Raw genomic sequence first — 18767 nt, forward strand, 5'->3', positions numbered from 1 at the left:
CATCCTCCCAACCTGCTATATTGGTGATCTGATGTATCCACCATCTGTTTTCATAAATAAAGTTTTATTGGAACACAGCCACATGCATTCATTATATTTTGCCTATGGCTCCTTTCTGGCTAAAATGGCAGTGTTGGGTAGTCATGACAAAGACCACACGGCCCACAAAGCCTAAAGTACTTGCCATCTGGCCCTTTACTGACTGCCAACCTCTGCTCTAGAGGGGCACAGAATTCTTTCACATACACAACCTCATTCAGTCCCCATGAGGTAGGCAGGGCAACTATGCTTATCCCCATTATATAGATGAGGAAACTGAGGTTCAGAGAGCAAATGTCTATGTGAAACATCTCTTAAACAGACACTGTGAGTACTTCAAAGGAAATAGACCTGGTTCCTAGATTGGAAACCTCACATATATGAACATAAGAGTATGTACACACACACACACACACACACACACACACACACACGTGAACAGCATCAACTTGAACAGACAAGGGTAGGGGTGGGGAATGGAATCTGAGAGTCACACATATTACACTCTCTGAAGCAAATTTCCTGGTACCCTGTGTTTCTGGACTCTGATGACTTAGGTGTACAGGGCTCACACACCTGCTTATTTCCCTTGAAGTCATGTGTGGGTGAGGTAGGACACAGACCAGACCCCTGCTGCAGAAATGTTCCTGTTTGCCCCATCGAATGACCTCTTCTCTCATGTTTGCTGCAGCAATGTGAAGATAAGTGGGAACATCTGTGCGCCCTGGCCGACTTCTCTCTCGCCCTGACCGAAAGCATACAGGAGATCAACAAGCATTCTTTCAACAATTTTGAGCTCAGGATTGGTGAGTAGCAGCTGGAAGTGTGGCACCTCAGGGACCCACCGAGCTGTCTGGCCTTGCTCTATCGAGCCCTCCCGTGCCCTGGGCATCAAGCCAGGGGAGCTTTTTCCCGCAAAATGCAGCAGATTTAGTGTGGCCTGGCCAAGAACAGACCTGTCTGGGCTTCCTCTCACTCAAGATGCTGGAAGCAGTGGAAGGATTTTGGCCTGTGTGCAGAAATACCAAGCAACTGATAGACCACAGCTACCTCTCCTCCAGCTTGTCCAGAATCCCACCCACACAAGGCCCTGATTAGAGAGGTAGCCGTCTAATCAATCGTTTCCTCCTGTCTTCTATGTCACCAGATACTGGAGGTCAATGCGTTACTCTCCCGTTCTCCTGGATAACACCCTGAGCCAAAAGCAGGATTCTGTTCCTGAGGAAGTCGCATGCTGACTTGAGCCAGGGACAGGCAGTTAGCTTTATAGCTCTTCACTCGGCCACACAGCTTACCCTCCTTTGGGCTTAGGGACACCCTTGTGCAAAATGACAACAGTCACGGCTATGTGATAATAGTCATTTGCAGTTTGTATAACTTGTTAATTTCTTCAGCATCTCTGCGGAGTCTGGAGGGGGCCTCCTAAAGCATAGTCTGAAAGCCCCTGCTCTAGTCCACATTCACATTTTACAGATGGGCAAACTCAGGCCCAGAGAAGGGGAGTAACTGGCCTACGATCACACAACCAAATGGTCATCCTGGCAGCGACTCCAGGATTTCCTGACTGAGACCAGTGACATTCTGGCAGCCAGCGTGCAGCCTAAAACAAATGTTACGGCAGTCCTCATGCCTTAGATATCCTCTGGCTGGCATGCCATTTTACTTTTTTGGTTCTCCCTTAGCAGCTTTCAAGTATAAAGGGTCAAGTCATACCCATACCTGACTTGTCAGATCTAAGGAATGCCACATGCCTTTGTTCACTGGACTAAAGTGATATTTCTATATTTTGATGTATGGATGGGGTGCTCAGGGCTTGTTTCCAGATCTTCCAACAACCTTACATGTCCTTTCTGAAATCATTGAATACATGATTGAACTGGAAATAAAAAAGCAGAACTATAACCTTGAACAAAGGCTGTGTAATTTCAGGAGATGTTGCTGGAATTAAGGCCAACCCTTGGTGTGATACATTATTCTCCTGGCATGGTTCAGAGGTTAGAAAATCATGTTCCCAATGGGATTGGGCCTTTCACTTTGTGTTTTCGGTCTGCTGTAACCAGCTCTATGACTTTGGGCAAGTCGTTTAAACCCTCTGAGTGTCAGTTTCCTCATGTGTGAACTGGGAGTTATATTATTACCTCCCCTGCCTACCTCATAGTAGTAAGAAGAGATGCGAATGGGATAGTGGTTATGGAAGGGCTCTGCAAATTTTAGGGCAATGTCCATCCTTGTGATTCCCATGCATTCTGCAAGAGCTGTTTCTCGAAGTTCACAGTCAGTTCTATCTTATACGTGTGTGTGTGTGTGTGTATGTGTGTGTGTGTTGCTTTTCCCTCTGCCTAGAATGATCTAACCCAGATATCTGCATGGCTTATACTATCACTTTCTCTAGATCTCTGCTCAGAAAGGCCTTTCCTAACCACCCTACTCCAAAATACACCCTCCTGTATTTTTCTATCCCTTTAACCTGATCGGTTTTTCTTTATCACCTTTATCATTCACTGATACTATATTGCATTTTTTAAATTATTTTCTGTCTCTCCCCAATAGAAGATAAGCTCCATGAGGGCCGGGGCTATGTCTTTTTTCTTTCCCACCATATCCCCAATACCTGGAACAGTGTCTGCTTTATAGTAGATGCCTAGCTAATGTTTGCAGAATGAATGAGAAATCCTTAGTCTAGTAAAAGGAGACATGTATGCCCATGAATGTGTTTAGTGGAATACTGTCATTCCTTTTAAAAAGTCTGCATTTCCTAAAGGAGGAAGTATTGAAATTGTGATCTACCAAATAACCTGTGGGATTGGGAGTAAATGACAGTCCAAGCAGAGAGAAAGCCAGGGACAAAGGCACAGAGGTGGAAATGCCAGCAGGTTAGGGGAACTCGAGCAGTGCAGTATGGATACGGTGCAAAGGTGAGGGAGAGGGTGGTGACAAAAATGAGGCTGGCAAGTTAGGCAAGAGCCAGCTCTGAGAAACCCTAAATTGTGATCCTAAGGAGCCGGGGCTTTACCCCATAGGCAAAAGGAGCTGTGGCAGGTGTTGAAGTGGGTGGTAACTTGATCAGATGTGCATCAGAACGTCCCTCTGGTTCCGGCAGCAGCGTGGAGGATGGTCTGCAGGAGGACAAGCAGGGATCCAGGGAGGCGTGATAGGAGGCTGTTGCCACGGACCCAGGGAATGATGTGGAGGACGTAGACTAAGAGAAGGAAAAGGTGTGCCCAGGCTCTCAGGGCACTGTGACAACAGAGGCAAGAGGTGGTCCCAGCTTCCCGACATCAGTGCCCTGTCCATCCCGCAGGCTAAGACAAGTCAGCTTCCATGTGAGAGTAACAATTATTGTCTCTCAAGCACTCACTGGTTGTCTGGTAACATACCAGTGGCTTTACCTATAGCATCTCATCTCATCCTCCTTTAATTATTTCCACTTGACAGATGAGAAAAGTGAGGTCCAAATCTGTTAAGTACCCAACCCAGATCACACATCTAATAAGTGACTGACGCTGGATCTGGACCCTGCAGTTTATCCGTAGAGATCACATCCTTCATTTAAGGGTCACTATCCCAGGCAGGGCGCGGCCCCTTCCTTGACGTCCCTCTTCTCTCACCTCTTGTTTCTCTGGTTCACCCACAGGCATCAGCCACGGCTCAGTGGTAGCTGGCGTTATCGGCGCTAAGAAACCACAGTATGACATTTGGGGCAAAACCGTGAACCTGGCAAGTCGAATGGACAGCACGGGAGTCAGCGGCAGAATCCAGGTCCCCGAGGAGACCTATCTCATCCTGAAGGACCAGGGCTTTGCCTTTGACTACCGAGGGGAGATCTATGTGAAGGGCATCAGTGAACAGGAAGGAAAAATCAAAACGTACTTTCTCCTGGGAAGAGTCCAACCCAACCCATTCATCCTGCCGCCGAGAAGACTGCCCGGGCAGTACTCCTTGGCCGCCGTCGTCCTGGGCCTCGTCCAGTCCCTCAACAGGCAAAGGCAGAAGCAGCTGCTGAACGAGAACAACACGGGCATCATCAAGGGCCATTACAACCGGCGGACTTTGCTGACACCCAGCGGGCCTGAGCCGGGAGCCCAAGCCGAAGGCACCGACAAGTCCGAGTTGCCATAAAAGCGTTTTCTTTGTGTTTCTTTTTTTGTATTTCTTTTATATATAAAATAAATATACTAATAAAAAGGTTTAATTTTTTTTAGAACAAGGATGGTTTCGTTGGTCTTTGGATGCACTACATCGAAGAAACGATTTGAGTTTCTCTCCCGTCGCAGACATTTCTTGGTCATCTCTTCCATACAAGGTTTAGTGGGAAGCAAAGAGAAGTAAGACCTAGTCCTTGACCTTGGGAAAGAGAGACCTGTAGACAGAGACTCAGTACAGTGGGCTCATCATTAAGAACTGCCGTTTATTGAGCGCTTGTCAGGTACCTGGCGCACAATAATATTAATGGATAATGTTAATAGATAATATTCCTATAAACCAATACATAAATACTCTGCATTCAGAGAGGGGTAGATGCAATGAGAAATTGTGATAGGACAGTTGTGATAAAGAACTGGAGGTCAAGGACGCTGCCTGAGCTGGAGGCACCGTGTCTTTGAGGACATGATGCAAAGGATTAGCCCTAAGTGATGAGAAAGAGGCAACCCATGGAACCTGGGAGAAAAGTGACCCAAGCAGAAGGACTAACAGGTGCAAACGCCCTGAGGTGGGATCAAGGCCACTTGATCTGCTGGAGCCACAGTTAGAAAGTCAGCAGGTGGGTAAGTTGGTTCAGGCAGGTAAACTGTTTCCTGGGAAGACGACATCCTAAGCTCTTCTCGTATGACCGCAAAGCCTGCCAGGAAAGTTTCATACAGGTGAGAAAGCTCAAAAAAATGAAAGGAATTGCCCAAGACCTTATAGGTAGTTTTAGAACTAGGCTCAGCACCGTACTGGTCAATAAAAGTGCTGTAACAAATAACTCCCGTTCTTAGTGGTTAAAACAAAATAAGAGATTTAGCTGTCATTTATGTCCTGTTGCATGTGGGGCAGAGGCCTTCCAGGCAATGATCTCGGGACTTAGTCTTCTTCCACTTAGGACCTGGATACCTCTGCTTGATCCTCTCTACCCAGCCAGCTGAAGAGCAGAGAGGGAAAGGAAGCGGGATCACTCAGAAGGTCTTGGGCACCAGGCCTGAAAGCCGCCTACATTATTGCTCTGTCACCAGCCAGAAGGCAGTCATTGGCCTCACTTTACCGTAAGGGAAGTTAGGGGATGGATTCTTCCTGTGTTCACTACTGAGAGGAAAGCACTGTCTCTTCCATAAGAATCTACACCTGTCTAAGCCCATGTGTGCAAACACGAAGCTATTCTGGTAAGTTCTGTGTTGGAAGGATGGACGAGATTGAAGTGATGGAAGAAGTATGAAATCCTAATCATTATCTAATTCTTGACTCTTAAGAACAGCTCATTTAAAAGAAACTTAGCTCCAGGTAATGAATCCACAGTAGATACGCTCGGGAGGAAATACCCACCTGAGCTATCTCGGGAGAGACCCCCGTGATAGAAGGGAAACTACCCTCTCCTGAGAAGCACAAAGTACAGAAAGGGAGTTGACTTTTGAGTGGCCATGTTTGCAATGCTTTTTGTTCTCATATCAAAGAAACACAGGAGGTCCCGGTGGAACATGAAGAGGGTGTCAGGCGAAAGCCTCTGTAAACAAAGCCCTCAACCAATGTCAGGGGTAATTATTATCTTCGAAGACTCGGAGAAAGCCTCGAGGTTTACTCAGCCCAACCTGCTGGGACATTTAAACAAGGTAAAGCTCAGGGCATGCCGAGAGCTGGAGCCACAGGATAGAGGGGGAAGCTGAGTTCAGGTGGGTCAGGGACTCAGCAAACATCACGGCAAAGAGGCCAGCCTCAGTAGAGGCAGTTGGGCTGCAAAAGCACAGTATCCAACAGAGAAAACCTGATGTGTGGCGTCAGGCTTTGGTCTAATCCAGAGCATAGGGCCCTTCTGGAACCTGGGCACAGCTCAGCAGAGGCTCCAGTAAGCAGACAAGCCCTGGTGAGCTGGACCCCACCCCAGGGAGAGGGCTACCAGGGACAGAGGTTGCCCCTAAACTCCAAACTAGCACTCAGGACAAAGTTCCTGGGCTAGAAACAGAGTGTGGTCCTGTCTGCCTAGGCTGGGCAGACCTTCAGGGAGGAAGCATCCGGCCAAACCCAGGGCCGTGGGTGCTGCCAGTTTGGGGGTGATGGTGAGGCCGTTGCCGTGAAGCTTCACCCAGAACCCACCCCTGATTAAGTGACGCTGAGCCTTGGGGTGGGAGAGACGGAGGTGATGGAGACCCCATCCCGAGTCTGGGAGGTATGGCTTCACTCAGGGCTCCGTCAAGCAGAGGAGCAGGGGGGCAAGGCAGTGCTGAGAATCTCCCTCAGATCATCGAGACCCCCACCAAGTGGGCATCCTCGCTCTGCTCCCATACGCCCAGCCCCAGAGCATGCAGTGCCTGCCCCCCAGGCCAGCCCGTTTCACGGCCCCAGTGGACGTGCAGAGTTTGCATACAAAGGGTAAAGGGCAAGAGACGGGAGCAGGCAACTGGCCCGTGGTTGAATAGTCGAGAAGCACACCTCTTCCTGGGCCTTGGATAAGGCTGGAGGGGGCAGGAAAGGGAGACAGTCTTCCTGAAATTAGAGAGATATTTTCTGTGTACCTACTTTTTAGTTGACTCCGCTCATTTGTTCAAAGAACTCCAAATGTCAGGTGATTTCCAGGAACCCGGTATAACTCAGAAACAAACCTGGCATAATATTCCAGCCAGGGGCTCCAACCTCACCTTTTCCCCTCTGAACCCTGCTTGTGACATTTTAGGTTTGATCTTAGAAACATCAAGTATAAACTCTGGCAGAAGGTAGAGTGCCCCAAATGGTGAAATGCAAAGAGAAACACAGAATAGGGGGCTGGCTTAGTCTATGTATGTTCAGGCCTAAGAGAGAGGCTTTCTCAGCAGCTCTGTATTCTGGCCTAATGTTGACGTCTTCTGAGTGCTGATCCAGGTTGCTCCCACTGTTTATCAGCCTGCACGGGTAATGCACAGTTTCCCATGAGATAAGTACAGCCCCTCTTAGAGAACAGGAAAGGGTGTCTACCTACTCATCCAAGGGCTGGATTTGAGGACCTGCTACCTCCCAATCCGCCATCCCATAAAGTCAGGAGGATCATTTTTTTTTTTGGCCGTGCCGCATGGCTGGCGTGGTATTAGTTCCCCGACCAGGGATTGAACGCCGAGTCCTAACCACTGGACCGCCAGGAAATTCCCAGGAGGATCATCTTGAGCTCAGAGTCACCCCCCCACCACCAGCTCCACTGCTTCCGTCCTGCTTTAGGGACCATGTGAGTGTAGCTGCTCTCAGCTGGAAGTAAGTACAATGTTATCATCCCCATTTTACAGATGAGGGGACTGAGGCACAGAGAGCAACTTGCCCTGGAAAGTTCTTACAACCAGAAAATGGTGGCACTGGGATTGAAACCCAGGTATTCTGGTTCTAGGCTCCTGCCCTGAAGCATCACTGCCCAGCCCTGTGATGGGTGAATCCTATTCTTTAAATGGAAGTTGAAAGTCTGGGCAGACTCCCCGCCGGCGGGCTGCAGGCTGTGTAAACGGGTGAGGACTGCAGGACTCTGGTGCGGCAGCCGCTGTCGAGACAGCCTGGACCACTTGCCCTGGTCCCAGGCAGCCTCATCTTCTCCCCGCAGTGGGTCAAACAACTGTTATCCTTCTCTGTGTATGTTGGGATATGGGAAAGGCTGGGAAGTACTGGGCTGAGAGTTACGAGGGCAGTTTCTTGAGATGCGTGGACCTGGGTTTGAATCCTGTCTCTACTACTCCTCAGCTGTTTGATGTCAGACAAGTGGCATAAACTCTGGCCCTCAGATTCTTCACCAGCTACAGGGAGATAACAAAGGAAGCAGTTGTGATTTGGAATTCTGAAGTTTTCAGATTTGAGAAATATGGTAAACATGCCAAATACTAGAAAACATCCCAGAGGGGTCTGAGGCAGTGCTCAACAATTAAACCCATTAATAATGTTGTAACAATACGTGAATATTCACACCAAGTAGCATAACTAAAGGCTATAAATAGGACTCATTTCAGGTCATGTTTAGCCCCCAAATTAGTTATAAAACAAACTTCAGCTTCTACACCATTCTGGGTTTTGGAGTGTAGTTGCAAGATTGTCACCCGTGCCACCAGGTAAGGCTGCCGTGAAGATAACAGATGCCGTGAAGATGCATCTAAAACACTCAGCATCCTCTGCTGCACTCCAACGTTGCTGGTTGTTATTATTAAACACGCAGTGATTTTATTGAAATAGTGGACATTTGCCATTTTACCTTGTCTTGACATCATCTTGCTTATCTATATTTGCAAATTTTTAATGAGTAGGTGTTCCTTTTAGAATGAAAAATGATAATTAAGAAAAAGTAAAGCATGTGGGTTTACTTAAGGGGCTGCAAAAGTTCTCACCGGACCCTTGGAGAGTCAACCCTGAGTCAGAGGGTCCGGACCACTCCTGGGATGCAGGTGGCCATCTGCAGGGCGGTGGCGGGCTTGGCGGGGGGCCAGCCTGACAGCATGCAGGAGGAGCTCCCCCCATGGGTGGAATTTTTCCGGGGCCACAATAACTGCTGCTGACCTGATTTCAGGGCTGTCCTTTCGGATGCAGTAAGACAAGGGGTATTGGAAACTCATTTCTTTCCATGGCATTTTTATTCCAAACCCACAGGCTTTTCTGACACTCTGGCTCCCAGGCCAACCAGCTTTTCCAAGTGAGAATGTTGCTCTCAGATTAGCTGTGGGCTCCACACAACTGAACCCAATATTTTATGGATGAGTTACCAGGGGGCGGGGTGCCCTGCAGAATGACACCCTGTGCCCACTTCAATTATTAATTGTACGCCAGCCACCCTCCTGCCCCCTCCCACCCCGGGAAGATAACATCGCCGTTCTCCGAGCGAGCGTCCTAACTGTTCTGAGTCGACTCTGTGCATTTGTCTTTACCTTTTATAAAACAGACAGCGTGACTGAAATGCAATCAGTTTCTGTTTGGAAATAATAATTTCAGACATAGTCTTTTTGTAATACACTAATCCCCTATCTTGACATTATCATAACCATAATGGTTATGGAAACTAATGTTTTCAGAGTACTTTACAGTTTGCAAAGTCCATTTCCAAATATGATTTGATTTGATCTTCATAAAAATGCTCAGGGAGAGAGATTATTTTCCCAATTCCTCAGGAAACCAAGGCTCATAAAAATTAATAAAAATACATTTTTGGGGGGCTTCCCTGGTGGCGCAGTGGTTGAGAGTCTGCCTGCCAATGCAGGGGACACGGGTTCGAGCCCTGGTCTGGGAAGATCCCACATGCCGCGGAGCAACTAGGCCCATGAGCCACAACTACTGAGCCTGCGCGTCTGGAGCCTGTGCTCTGCAACAAGAGAGGCCGCGGTAGTGAGAGGCCCGCGCACCGCGATGAAGAGTGGCCCCCGCTTGCCACAGCTATAGAAAGCCCTCGCACAGAAACGAAGACCCAACACAGCCAAAATAAATTAATTAATTAATTTTAAAAAAACAAAAAAATACATTTTTAAAAAACTCTATCTAAAAATTGAGTGTTAAAGCTGAAAAGAGGTTAAAGAGCATGGTCCAAAGTCTTGATTTTACAAATAAAAAACTAAAGCCAAAGAGGGGGACACATTTGGCCAAGATTCACCAACCGGACGCAGAATTAGAGCTGGAATGCTGAGAAGATGATTCCTTGTCTCATGCCCTTTTGACTCCATCTGGGTGCTCTGACCTCTTTTCCTTTGCTCACTGTAAATAAGTCCGCCCTATAACCGGGAGGTCACTTAGGTCCTCCCTGCCCCATGGGCCTGAATGCAATTGGCTCAAATCCCCGTGGAAGCCCCATGATGCCTGCCAACCACCAGGTCCCTCACTGTAACTCTGCTTCTGGCTCCCACTCTTCACCTCCCATCTCTTCTCCATTCTGCTGGGACCTAACACAAAACACAGCTCCTTCTGAATTCTACACACACACACACACACACACACACACACACACACACACACGGAATCTGCCACTCCAAAGGACTGTGAGGGTGCATTCATGCTTCCTTTTTAACCAAAAATGTGGTCCTGGTTCCCAATCCAAAGAAACATTTCAACAACAGAAGAAAAATAAAGAAATGTTGTTCCTTGAAAAACCTTTCTTGTTGGTTGTCTTTATTCCTTCCCTCCTACACTCATATATAAAACTGATGGTTATTACAAATGGCAGCAGCAAACCTCAGACTTTCCCTAACACCTGAAGTCCCACCATTAGCCCCCTTTGCCATCCCAGGGGATAGAGATCATTAGCAACTAGAGGGGCGGTGTGTTACACGCCTAGGCAACCAGAGATCAACTGATCAAAGGTCCTTCTGAGTGACAGCTTTCTCTCCTGCAAAAATGACCATACTAACCCAAACAAAGAAACATTGAAGTTGCCCAAGTTATCGACCCTTGAGACACCTTCCCTTGGACACCAGCCTCTGAGGGAAGTGCCCTCTCTTGGGGGCTGCAGGAAGGCTTCTGATGAGTGTGCAGACACAGCAAAGGAGACCCCGACTGTCCACAGAAGATGCCGCAAGCTGGGACTTGTCTCCCGGGACACTTATCAAGTTCCACATGAAATAAGGTCTTCTTGGTTCAAAGGAATAAATCCCATTTTGTTCAGATGAACTGTACTTGGGAAATTGTTTTAACAAAGGCATGGGTGGGGAGAAGAGGGATCTAGGCATATACAGAGATTTGAAACAAATCCCTCAGCAACCAGAACTTAGAGAGCTTGGCTCCCCTCACCACGTCCTCTAGCCCCTGGCTGAACTCTCAGCGCCAAGGGTTTTCCCCTGAATGAGATGGACAGCCACTGAAGGGTTTGGGGCAGAAGAGCCACATGCTCAGAATTATATTTTTGCAGTAATGTCTGCCGTGTTGTGATACAGCGATGGGGAGGCAAGGGCAGAAGCTCACCATGTTTGATGATGGATTGGATGCAAGGTATGGAAGAGAAGGGGCCAGGATGATTCCAGGTTTGGAGGCCTGAAGACCTGGATGGATTACTGAGATGTTCATGACACTGGGAGAAGCGAGACTGGGGGAAGATCCCGTGTTTGCTTTGGGACAGGTCAAGTTGAGATGCCTGTGGCACCCGTGGATGTGTGAGTTGGAGGGCAGGGGAAAGATCCAAAGTGAAGATGCAGTCATAATGCTGGACCTTTCTGGAGTACGTGACCCAGCCCACCACTCCCTCCCTCATGGGACGCTCACCTCCCTTGCTCTTTGTAGCTGCTTCCCTGCTGGGTAAGACTTCAGTCAAGCTGCTCAGTGCAGTTTTCTGATGTCTCCATCCTAAGCTGCCTTCTTCCTGTACACAATCCGTTAGACTTCTTCCCATGACATCAGCCACCATCTCTGCTGAGGATTCTAAAGGTAAGCCCAGACCTCTCTCCTGAACTGGGAAACAAAATATCTAACAGGTTCCAAGTCAACCCCACCTGGCTGTCCCATGAGCTAAAAGTCCGGTGCTCTGTAAAGAAGCTCATCTTCTCTTCCTCTACCTTCCTGTGGCCCCAGCCAGGGTGAGAGCAACTCCTTAAATCCCAGTTTGGCCCAGGCACATCTAGCTGGTTCTCCAAACACCCTGCCCCCTTCTCCTTCTTCCTGCTGATCTCTAGCTCTTATCACCACAAGTTCACACACAGACATACACACAGGCACACAAGGACTACAGTTATCCTTGATTAAGATCCTGCAGTGAATAGGCTGGTTTCTCCATCCATAATAGCTCTCTGACCTTAAGCCCACTTGCCCAGAATCCAACAACACTACGTCATCAAGTGGTTAAGTGTGTGGCCTTTGGAGCCAGGGGAACTGCATTGCAAATCTAGCAACATGTTGCCCAAACAAAACTTGTGCACATGTTACAGCCACCTCGAGTCCTATATTTTTCCTTGAGTAGATGTAAAACCCCTCCAACCCCCTGCACCTTGGAAAACTATAGCCCAGAACTACGTGGGGAAGGGGATTCTAGGATGCAGTTCTTGGCTTCTCTGTGATGCAGAGGGGACCTAAGTTAGGAGAGGGTGACAGTGATGCCAAGTTGACGATCGACAACCAGCATGCCAGTGCTGTCACCCCCAGTTCCCCCACCGCACACTGCGTCTTGGTGCCCTGCCTCTCCCGCCCCCCCCCCCCCCCCCGCCAGGAGTGTGCTCTCACACTTCACCACACTTTATAATAAACTACTAATTATCTGTGACTTCCTCATATGCTAATTACAGATGAGATCACAGTTCCCATTAATAGTTTAAAATGCAATGCTCTGAGCCCCTGTTGTTTAAACAGAAGGGATCTGTATCTCTTCCAGAGAATCCAACCTCCTAAAATATTGTTATTGGCCAACTTCAAGGCCAGTAGCATCCAGGCCTCACAGAGGAACAGATTCAGTGAAGGAAAGAGATGCAGAGCCCAAATAATCAATAGATGGCATCTCAGGCTTCCGTGTCAGATGCGAACTCTTTGCGATCAGGACCATGTCTCATTCTGGCTTCTAACACTGTGGCTTATGTCATGACTCGCCACAGTAGGTCTTCAAAATCATTTGTTGAATGAATGAATGAATGAATGAAGCCATAAACGAACACAGGAAGGAAGATGCACATGAGCAGGATCCAGGTCTGCCTGCTCAGAGGATACAGCCCAAACTCCCCAGAAAGTCCTTCCACACTTGGCCCCTGACCCCTCTTTACCCACCTCTTTATTCATCCCCTCCTCCTCCTCTGGAAGTGTGTTCCACGCCATCCACCACAGTCTTCCATTGGTACAGATAACAAAATGGACCCAAAAAGTCTTCCAAGAGGGCATCCTGGGCAAGAGGGCGGGAGGGCTGTGAAAAGAGTGTAGATTACCATCCCCACCCCAGGCTTAGAGTCCTCCGTGAGTGTCCTCCTGAAGCCGAATCCAGCCTCTGTACCCCGACACTGAATTAAATCTTGGAGACAGTTTTGGGTGAAGTAGAAAAGAATAGCTTTATTGCTTTGTTGCAGGCAGGGGAAACCCCTTCCAGGGCCCGAGAGTGGGCTCCTGTCTAACACTCGGAAATGAACTGTTCAAGGAGACACACGTGCTGACAAAGCAAGAGACTATTGGGAAGGGGCGCCCGGGTGGAGAGCAGGAGGGTAAGGGATCCCAGGAGGACGGCTCTGCCACGTAGCTCACAGTCTCGGGTTTTATGGTGATCGGGTGAGTTTCCGGGTTGTCTCTGGCCAATCATTCTGATTCAGGGTCCTTTCTGGTGGCACTTGCATCGCTCAGCCAAGATGGATTCCAGCGAGGAGGATTCTGGGAGGTTGGTAGGACATGTGGACTGGTGTCTCCTTTTGATCTTTCCCAAATTCTTCCGGTTGTTGGTGGCATGTTAGTTCCATGTTCCTTACCAGGACCTCCTGTTTAAGATAACTCATGCCAGTGGTTACTGTGGTGCCTGGCCAGGGCGGCCGGCACAGTCAGTGTTCTTCCCCTAACAGCTTAGCCAGGCAAAGGGGGCCACAGCGGGCTAATGCCCTCAAAACTGTGTGTCGGGACCTGGAGGGGGTAGTGAGAAGTTTTATGGTAATGGTTCAAAGAGGGCGTGATCAGCTCGTGGACATTCTTCTGATTGGTTGGTGGGGAGGTAAGTGGGAGTCGGCATCATCAACCTTCTGGTTCCACCCGGTCTGGGCTCTGCATGCTTGTGGGCAGCAGACAGTTAACTTCTCCCACCTGGTGAGGGTTTCAGTATCTGCAAAACAGCTCAAAGATGTTGTCATGTGTATCCCTTGAGGGGGAACCAGGACGCTGCCCCAAGGCTGCACTATGGTTTCTTGACTGTTCCTCCCCTGTCTCTGCATCCCCTCCCTTCCCTAATTAGCAACTGCTTGAACCTGCAGGTTGGAACTCAGGGAAGGTCACGGAGGCTGAGTGAAGCCTATTTCCCAGGAGCCCCACAGGGTCCTGCTCCGTTTCACTCCTTCAGAATCCAGAGCCAACACCCCCTTTAGATAAAATCTTGGATTTCGAAGATGGCGCCTGGTCTGTTACCCTTTGCTTTGCTGTTGATTCTCTTTGTGGCTTTTTCTTCGTGGCTCCATTCAGCTCAAGCCTCCGTCTTGGATTCCAGTCCCTCTCCCGCTCATTAGGTTTCCTCTCCGCTCACCTCACTTTCATTTATTTTCTCCGTTTGTTGCAGTGAGGGCAGGACAGGCAGGCTGCACAGAGCAGCATGGGGGCCGCCGGGCGTACCTCCAAAGCCGGCAGAGGAAATGCCATTAGCCTCAAATCCAGGGCAGGAAGGGAGGCCGGGATTCGCCACCCAAGGCTAAGCTCCTGGAGGAGAGGAGGCGGATGATCAGCAGGGAAGAGGAAAGCCTGGGGCAGAGCCCGCGCCTTTTTACAGCACGTACAGCAGAAACCAGTCCTGCAGAAGCTGGGCAGCGGCACTGGTGAGCACTTCTGCAGAGCCCAGAACAAGCAGACAGACAGAGAGCAGGCAGCAGAGGAAGGCTATTTCAAGTACCCGCATAACTACCAATTACAGGGACTGCGGGGATCTTGACGCAAATGCCTGCAAGACAAGATGATTTGAATCCTCTTTGGAAGCCGATTGCAGATAAGAGGATTGAGGTGAGGTTAAGAGACTCAGTAAAAGGAACTAAGAAAAGAGAGAGAATGAGCAGCAGAAGTCAAAATTCTCCTTCTCAGGTCATGTCTGCATTCAGAGGTGGTAGAGTTCCAAGTTCAAAGGCTGCCTCCACCTCTTCTAAGCTGCAATGCCTGGGACAGTTATTTCATCCCTCTGAGCCTCGGTCTCCCCGACACGTAGAAAGGGAGTAGGTATCCGTCCCTCATGAGGCTGGCATGTCAATTCAATGTGATCCTGGGTAGAAAGCCACCACTAAATGTTTTCCGGTCACCTCAGGTACCAGGCACTGTGCAAGAAACCAGGGACAGGGTAATGAACATGGGATGTGGTCCTTCCCTCCTTGAGCTTGCAGACCCCTGGGGAGCAGAACAAGAGACAAACCCCCAAATAACCGTGTGATCCATGCATCATACGAAAAGTTCAGGATGTCATGAGCGAGAGGGACGGCTACACAGGGGATACAATTTGTTCCACGTTCATCAATTCTTGTCTGAGCACTCGCCTGTATGCCAGGCACAGCTCCACTTCTAGAATCCCCTCTGACACTGTCCTAAACATCCTGGTGAGTGGAGAACCACAGGCACACAAAAGCAACTTACAAAATAGAGACAAAATTACTTCCGATGGCGGTAAGTGCTTGGAAGAAGCGTGATACAAAGTGGGGGCTACTTTCAATGAGGGGAAACATCTCTGAGAAGGAAATATTTGAGATAAAACCTGAAGGCGCCAGCCATAATCATAACACCAGTCTCAAAATGAGATGACGGTGTAAAGATTCCTCATCAACTGTTGTTTAGGTGATGATACCTTTAGACATTCCCAATCCAGGCATCTAACCCACAACCCACTCTGACTCCTCAGCCCCACCCCAATGCCCCAGGGGGTACCATTTAAGACTCAAGATCCAATCCAATGCCCTTCTTTGTGGGAGTTTACACAGCTCTGCTAGACCACAGTCGGAAAGCATCCCATGGAATGTGCTGTCCTTTCACACCTGAGCAGCAACGGGCCACTTCAAAGACGCTAAGTAATTGGGGTCTGCACGGCCCACAGGTCAGGGAAGCTCAGGAAGCAATGAGAGCCCTCCATGTCCTAATGCAGGGAGACCAGGTGTCTGGAAGTGTGTAGGAGCCCTGAAAACTGTGACAGCCTTGTCTTGGGACCCGCTCTCCTTTGCTGCCATCTTGTGGTCACATTTGGGAATAACAGCCTTAAGTATGGGGCGCTGCATTCTTCAAGGCCCTGTTCTAGGCGCCAGTGCTGGACATCCAGCAGTGAAAAAAGCAGACAAAAGGCCCCGCCCTCACGGAGCTTACATGCTAGCTGGTTGGCCCCGATACAGCTGCGTAAAGGCTGAATCACCGCCATTGGACAGAGGAGACAACGAGGTTCAAAGAGGTAAAACGTTTGCCCAGACCACACAACTTACAAGTGGAGAAGTAGGATCTGAACTGAAAACTCCCTTGCACAGCACCCTCCTGCCTTCCCATAGTCTGTCAGGGGGACGGGAGGTTGGCCCTGAGTCAGCGGGCCAGACAACAAATCCTAAGAGGGCAGCATTGCGCTGAAAGGAAAGAGTCCCGGGCCAGGACCCTGGAGCCCCAAGTTTGAGTCTTGGCCCTCCCACTGTCTGGCTGTGTGACCTTACGTAAAACACTAAGCGTCTCTGATCATCTGCAAAATGGGAATAACAAGACGTACGTTCCCTAGCCCGTCTGAGGGTCCTTCATTGCACTGCCAACCTTACTGAACACCTAGCATGGCGGGCATCGTGCCGGCCACACAGCTGGTTGAATCTTCACTCCCTCCAGGCCCCCCTCCCGTGCTGAGAAAGCCTCAGCACCTCCCCCCACCCCCACAGCTCTCTAAAGCTTTCTCTCTCCTGCTCTTTAAGTCTGCTGGCCACTTTGGCCCCTCCAGGTTCTCCCGGTCTGGCTGCCTCCTCCCGTCCTTGAACTTCGATTAGTCTCCACGGTCAGCGTAATGACTCCTAACCTTTCCGCCAACACATTCCCCAGGCAGCAACCCTGATAGAGTATCACCAGCAACACCACGCTGATGGGGACCTCCTGGTGTCCAAACTCCACAGACCCTCGTATTACTATCTCCATCTGAAATGTGTCCTCCTGTCTCCATCCCGGTTGCCACTGTCCCCTTAAGCTACTGACCACCATTCTTTGACCAGATTTGCCTCTGGCAGGAGGTGCTCACCCCCCATGGTCTCACCGCCTCACTGCTGGCTTTCTGCAGGCCAACTCTGTCCTCACCTCCTACCAAGTGCAAAGCCCTGTTGACGCTCTTCATGCACGTAGCCCAGCCCAGCATGGCCGGCAGCATCTCGACGGCTTTTCCTCCCTTGGCTCTGGGCCCATCACGCTCTCTGCCTCTGAATATTCCACCTGGTTCACTGTCTGTAGCAAGAGTCTTATCACAGGGACACTGCTGAGAAAGTCAGTGCCACTGCTGTTGTCTAACTTGTCCCCTGCCTGCCACCCCACTGCCACCCCACTCCTTGGTCATGTGCTCTAAGACCCTTCCAGTGCACCCAGCATTTACTGGGTGCTGACTACACTCTAGGCGCTTGTCTGAGCACTTCCTTGAATTATCTCATTTTTTCCTCTCCACAATTCTATTAGGTGGATGATATTATCCCAGTTTAGGCTTATCCCAGATAAGGAGGAGGAACTTAGCCAAGGTCACAAAGCTAATAAGTGGAACGATCTATCTCCAAAGCTTTCCTCTTACCACGACATGCATCCTCCGAAATTCACTGACAGAGACACCCCGAGAACTTCGGCTTCCCAACAAGTCATCCCTGAGAAGTCATGCTGTCACTTGAACACAGGTTCTTTGTGAAGTAGGAGATTGACCGGGGTCCTCAAGGGTATCAGAAGTAGTTTTCCTTCGTAGCTGTTATCACAGTTGTTCATAATACATTTACTTGTGTGATCATGTTTTAATGGTTTTCCCATCCAGATTGGCCTGGCTCTCAGTAAATACTTGTCAGAGGAAGGGGTTAGGTTAGAGGGAGAGAGAAGGCGGAAGGCAAGGAGGAAGAAGAAAGGGGAACTTGAAATATGGATCACGCAGCTGGGAGCTGAAATGGCTTATCTGATGAATCTGTCCAGTTTCACACCTGCTTTTGGCCAAGAGGATTTGCCCACTTCTTCAGGTCACCATAACCAGAAGTCCTCAAGTCCTTTGAAGGAGACAAATAGACTGGTTATTCATAGTTCTGTTGACTCTGTGTGCGTGTGTGTGTGCGCGTGTGTGTGTGTGCGTGTGTGTGCGTGTGTGCGTGTGTGTGCATGTGTGCGTGTGTGTGTGTGTGTGTGCGTGTGCTATTGTTTTAACCATCAGTTAACAACACAGTTTATTCCATAGCATCAACCAATTCTTACAGTGCCTATTGAAGTCCAGAGTTTGGAATAGAGTCAGGATTGTGATGGAGAAAGCTAGGACCATGGCCAATGTTTACTTCTGAGAGTCTGCTGTCCATCCAAGTGTCACTGTTGAGCAAACATCTGCGGGGCCCACAAATGAAGTGGGAATGAACTGGCCTGAGCGCTCTGCTTGAGGGTCTTCAGTCCCTGAATGTTGAGTTTGCACCTCTCTCCACTGTGTTCTACTGGCCGGTGCTTCAAAAGCTCCCTGATGGCCTGTGTTTCTTTATATATCCTTGGAGCTGGGTCACTACACCCAAGATTCATCCATTCATTCATTTAACAAATAACTATTGACTCCATGCTAAGTTTTAAGAATGCAGAGGGGGAAAAAATTTCACACAGTCTTTATCCTCCCCAAACCTACACCATTAGCAGAAAAGGCAAGTAATTATAATGAAATGCATTGAATGTCACAGTGAAAGAAGTGAAAGATCCAAAGCTACTTTCTGAAAGGAAGGAAGGAAGGGAGAGAGAGAGAGAGAGAGAAAGAAAGAAAGAAAGAA

General features: G+C 49.1%; 1 protein-coding gene across 3 annotated transcripts in view; it reads left to right on the top strand.

Annotated features, from left to right (window-relative positions):
* Positions 1 to 4158, top strand: part of ADCY8 (adenylate cyclase 8) — a 224915-nt gene extending 220757 nt beyond the window's left edge. For all 3 annotated transcript variants that reach the window (XM_036830371.1, XM_036830369.1, XM_036830370.1), the window contains 2 exons: positions 731 to 845; positions 3674 to 4158. In XM_036830371.1, coding sequence (XP_036686266.1) covers positions 731 to 845; positions 3674 to 4158 — 600 coding nt within the window. The remainder of the gene's footprint in view (positions 1 to 730; positions 846 to 3673) is intronic.
* Positions 4159 to 18767: the final 14609 nt, after the last annotated feature.

The sequence above is a fragment of the Balaenoptera musculus genome, chromosome 17 (assembly GCF_009873245.2).
Source record: "Balaenoptera musculus isolate JJ_BM4_2016_0621 chromosome 17, mBalMus1.pri.v3, whole genome shotgun sequence".
Taxonomy (NCBI): Eukaryota; Metazoa; Chordata; class Mammalia; order Artiodactyla; family Balaenopteridae; genus Balaenoptera; species Balaenoptera musculus.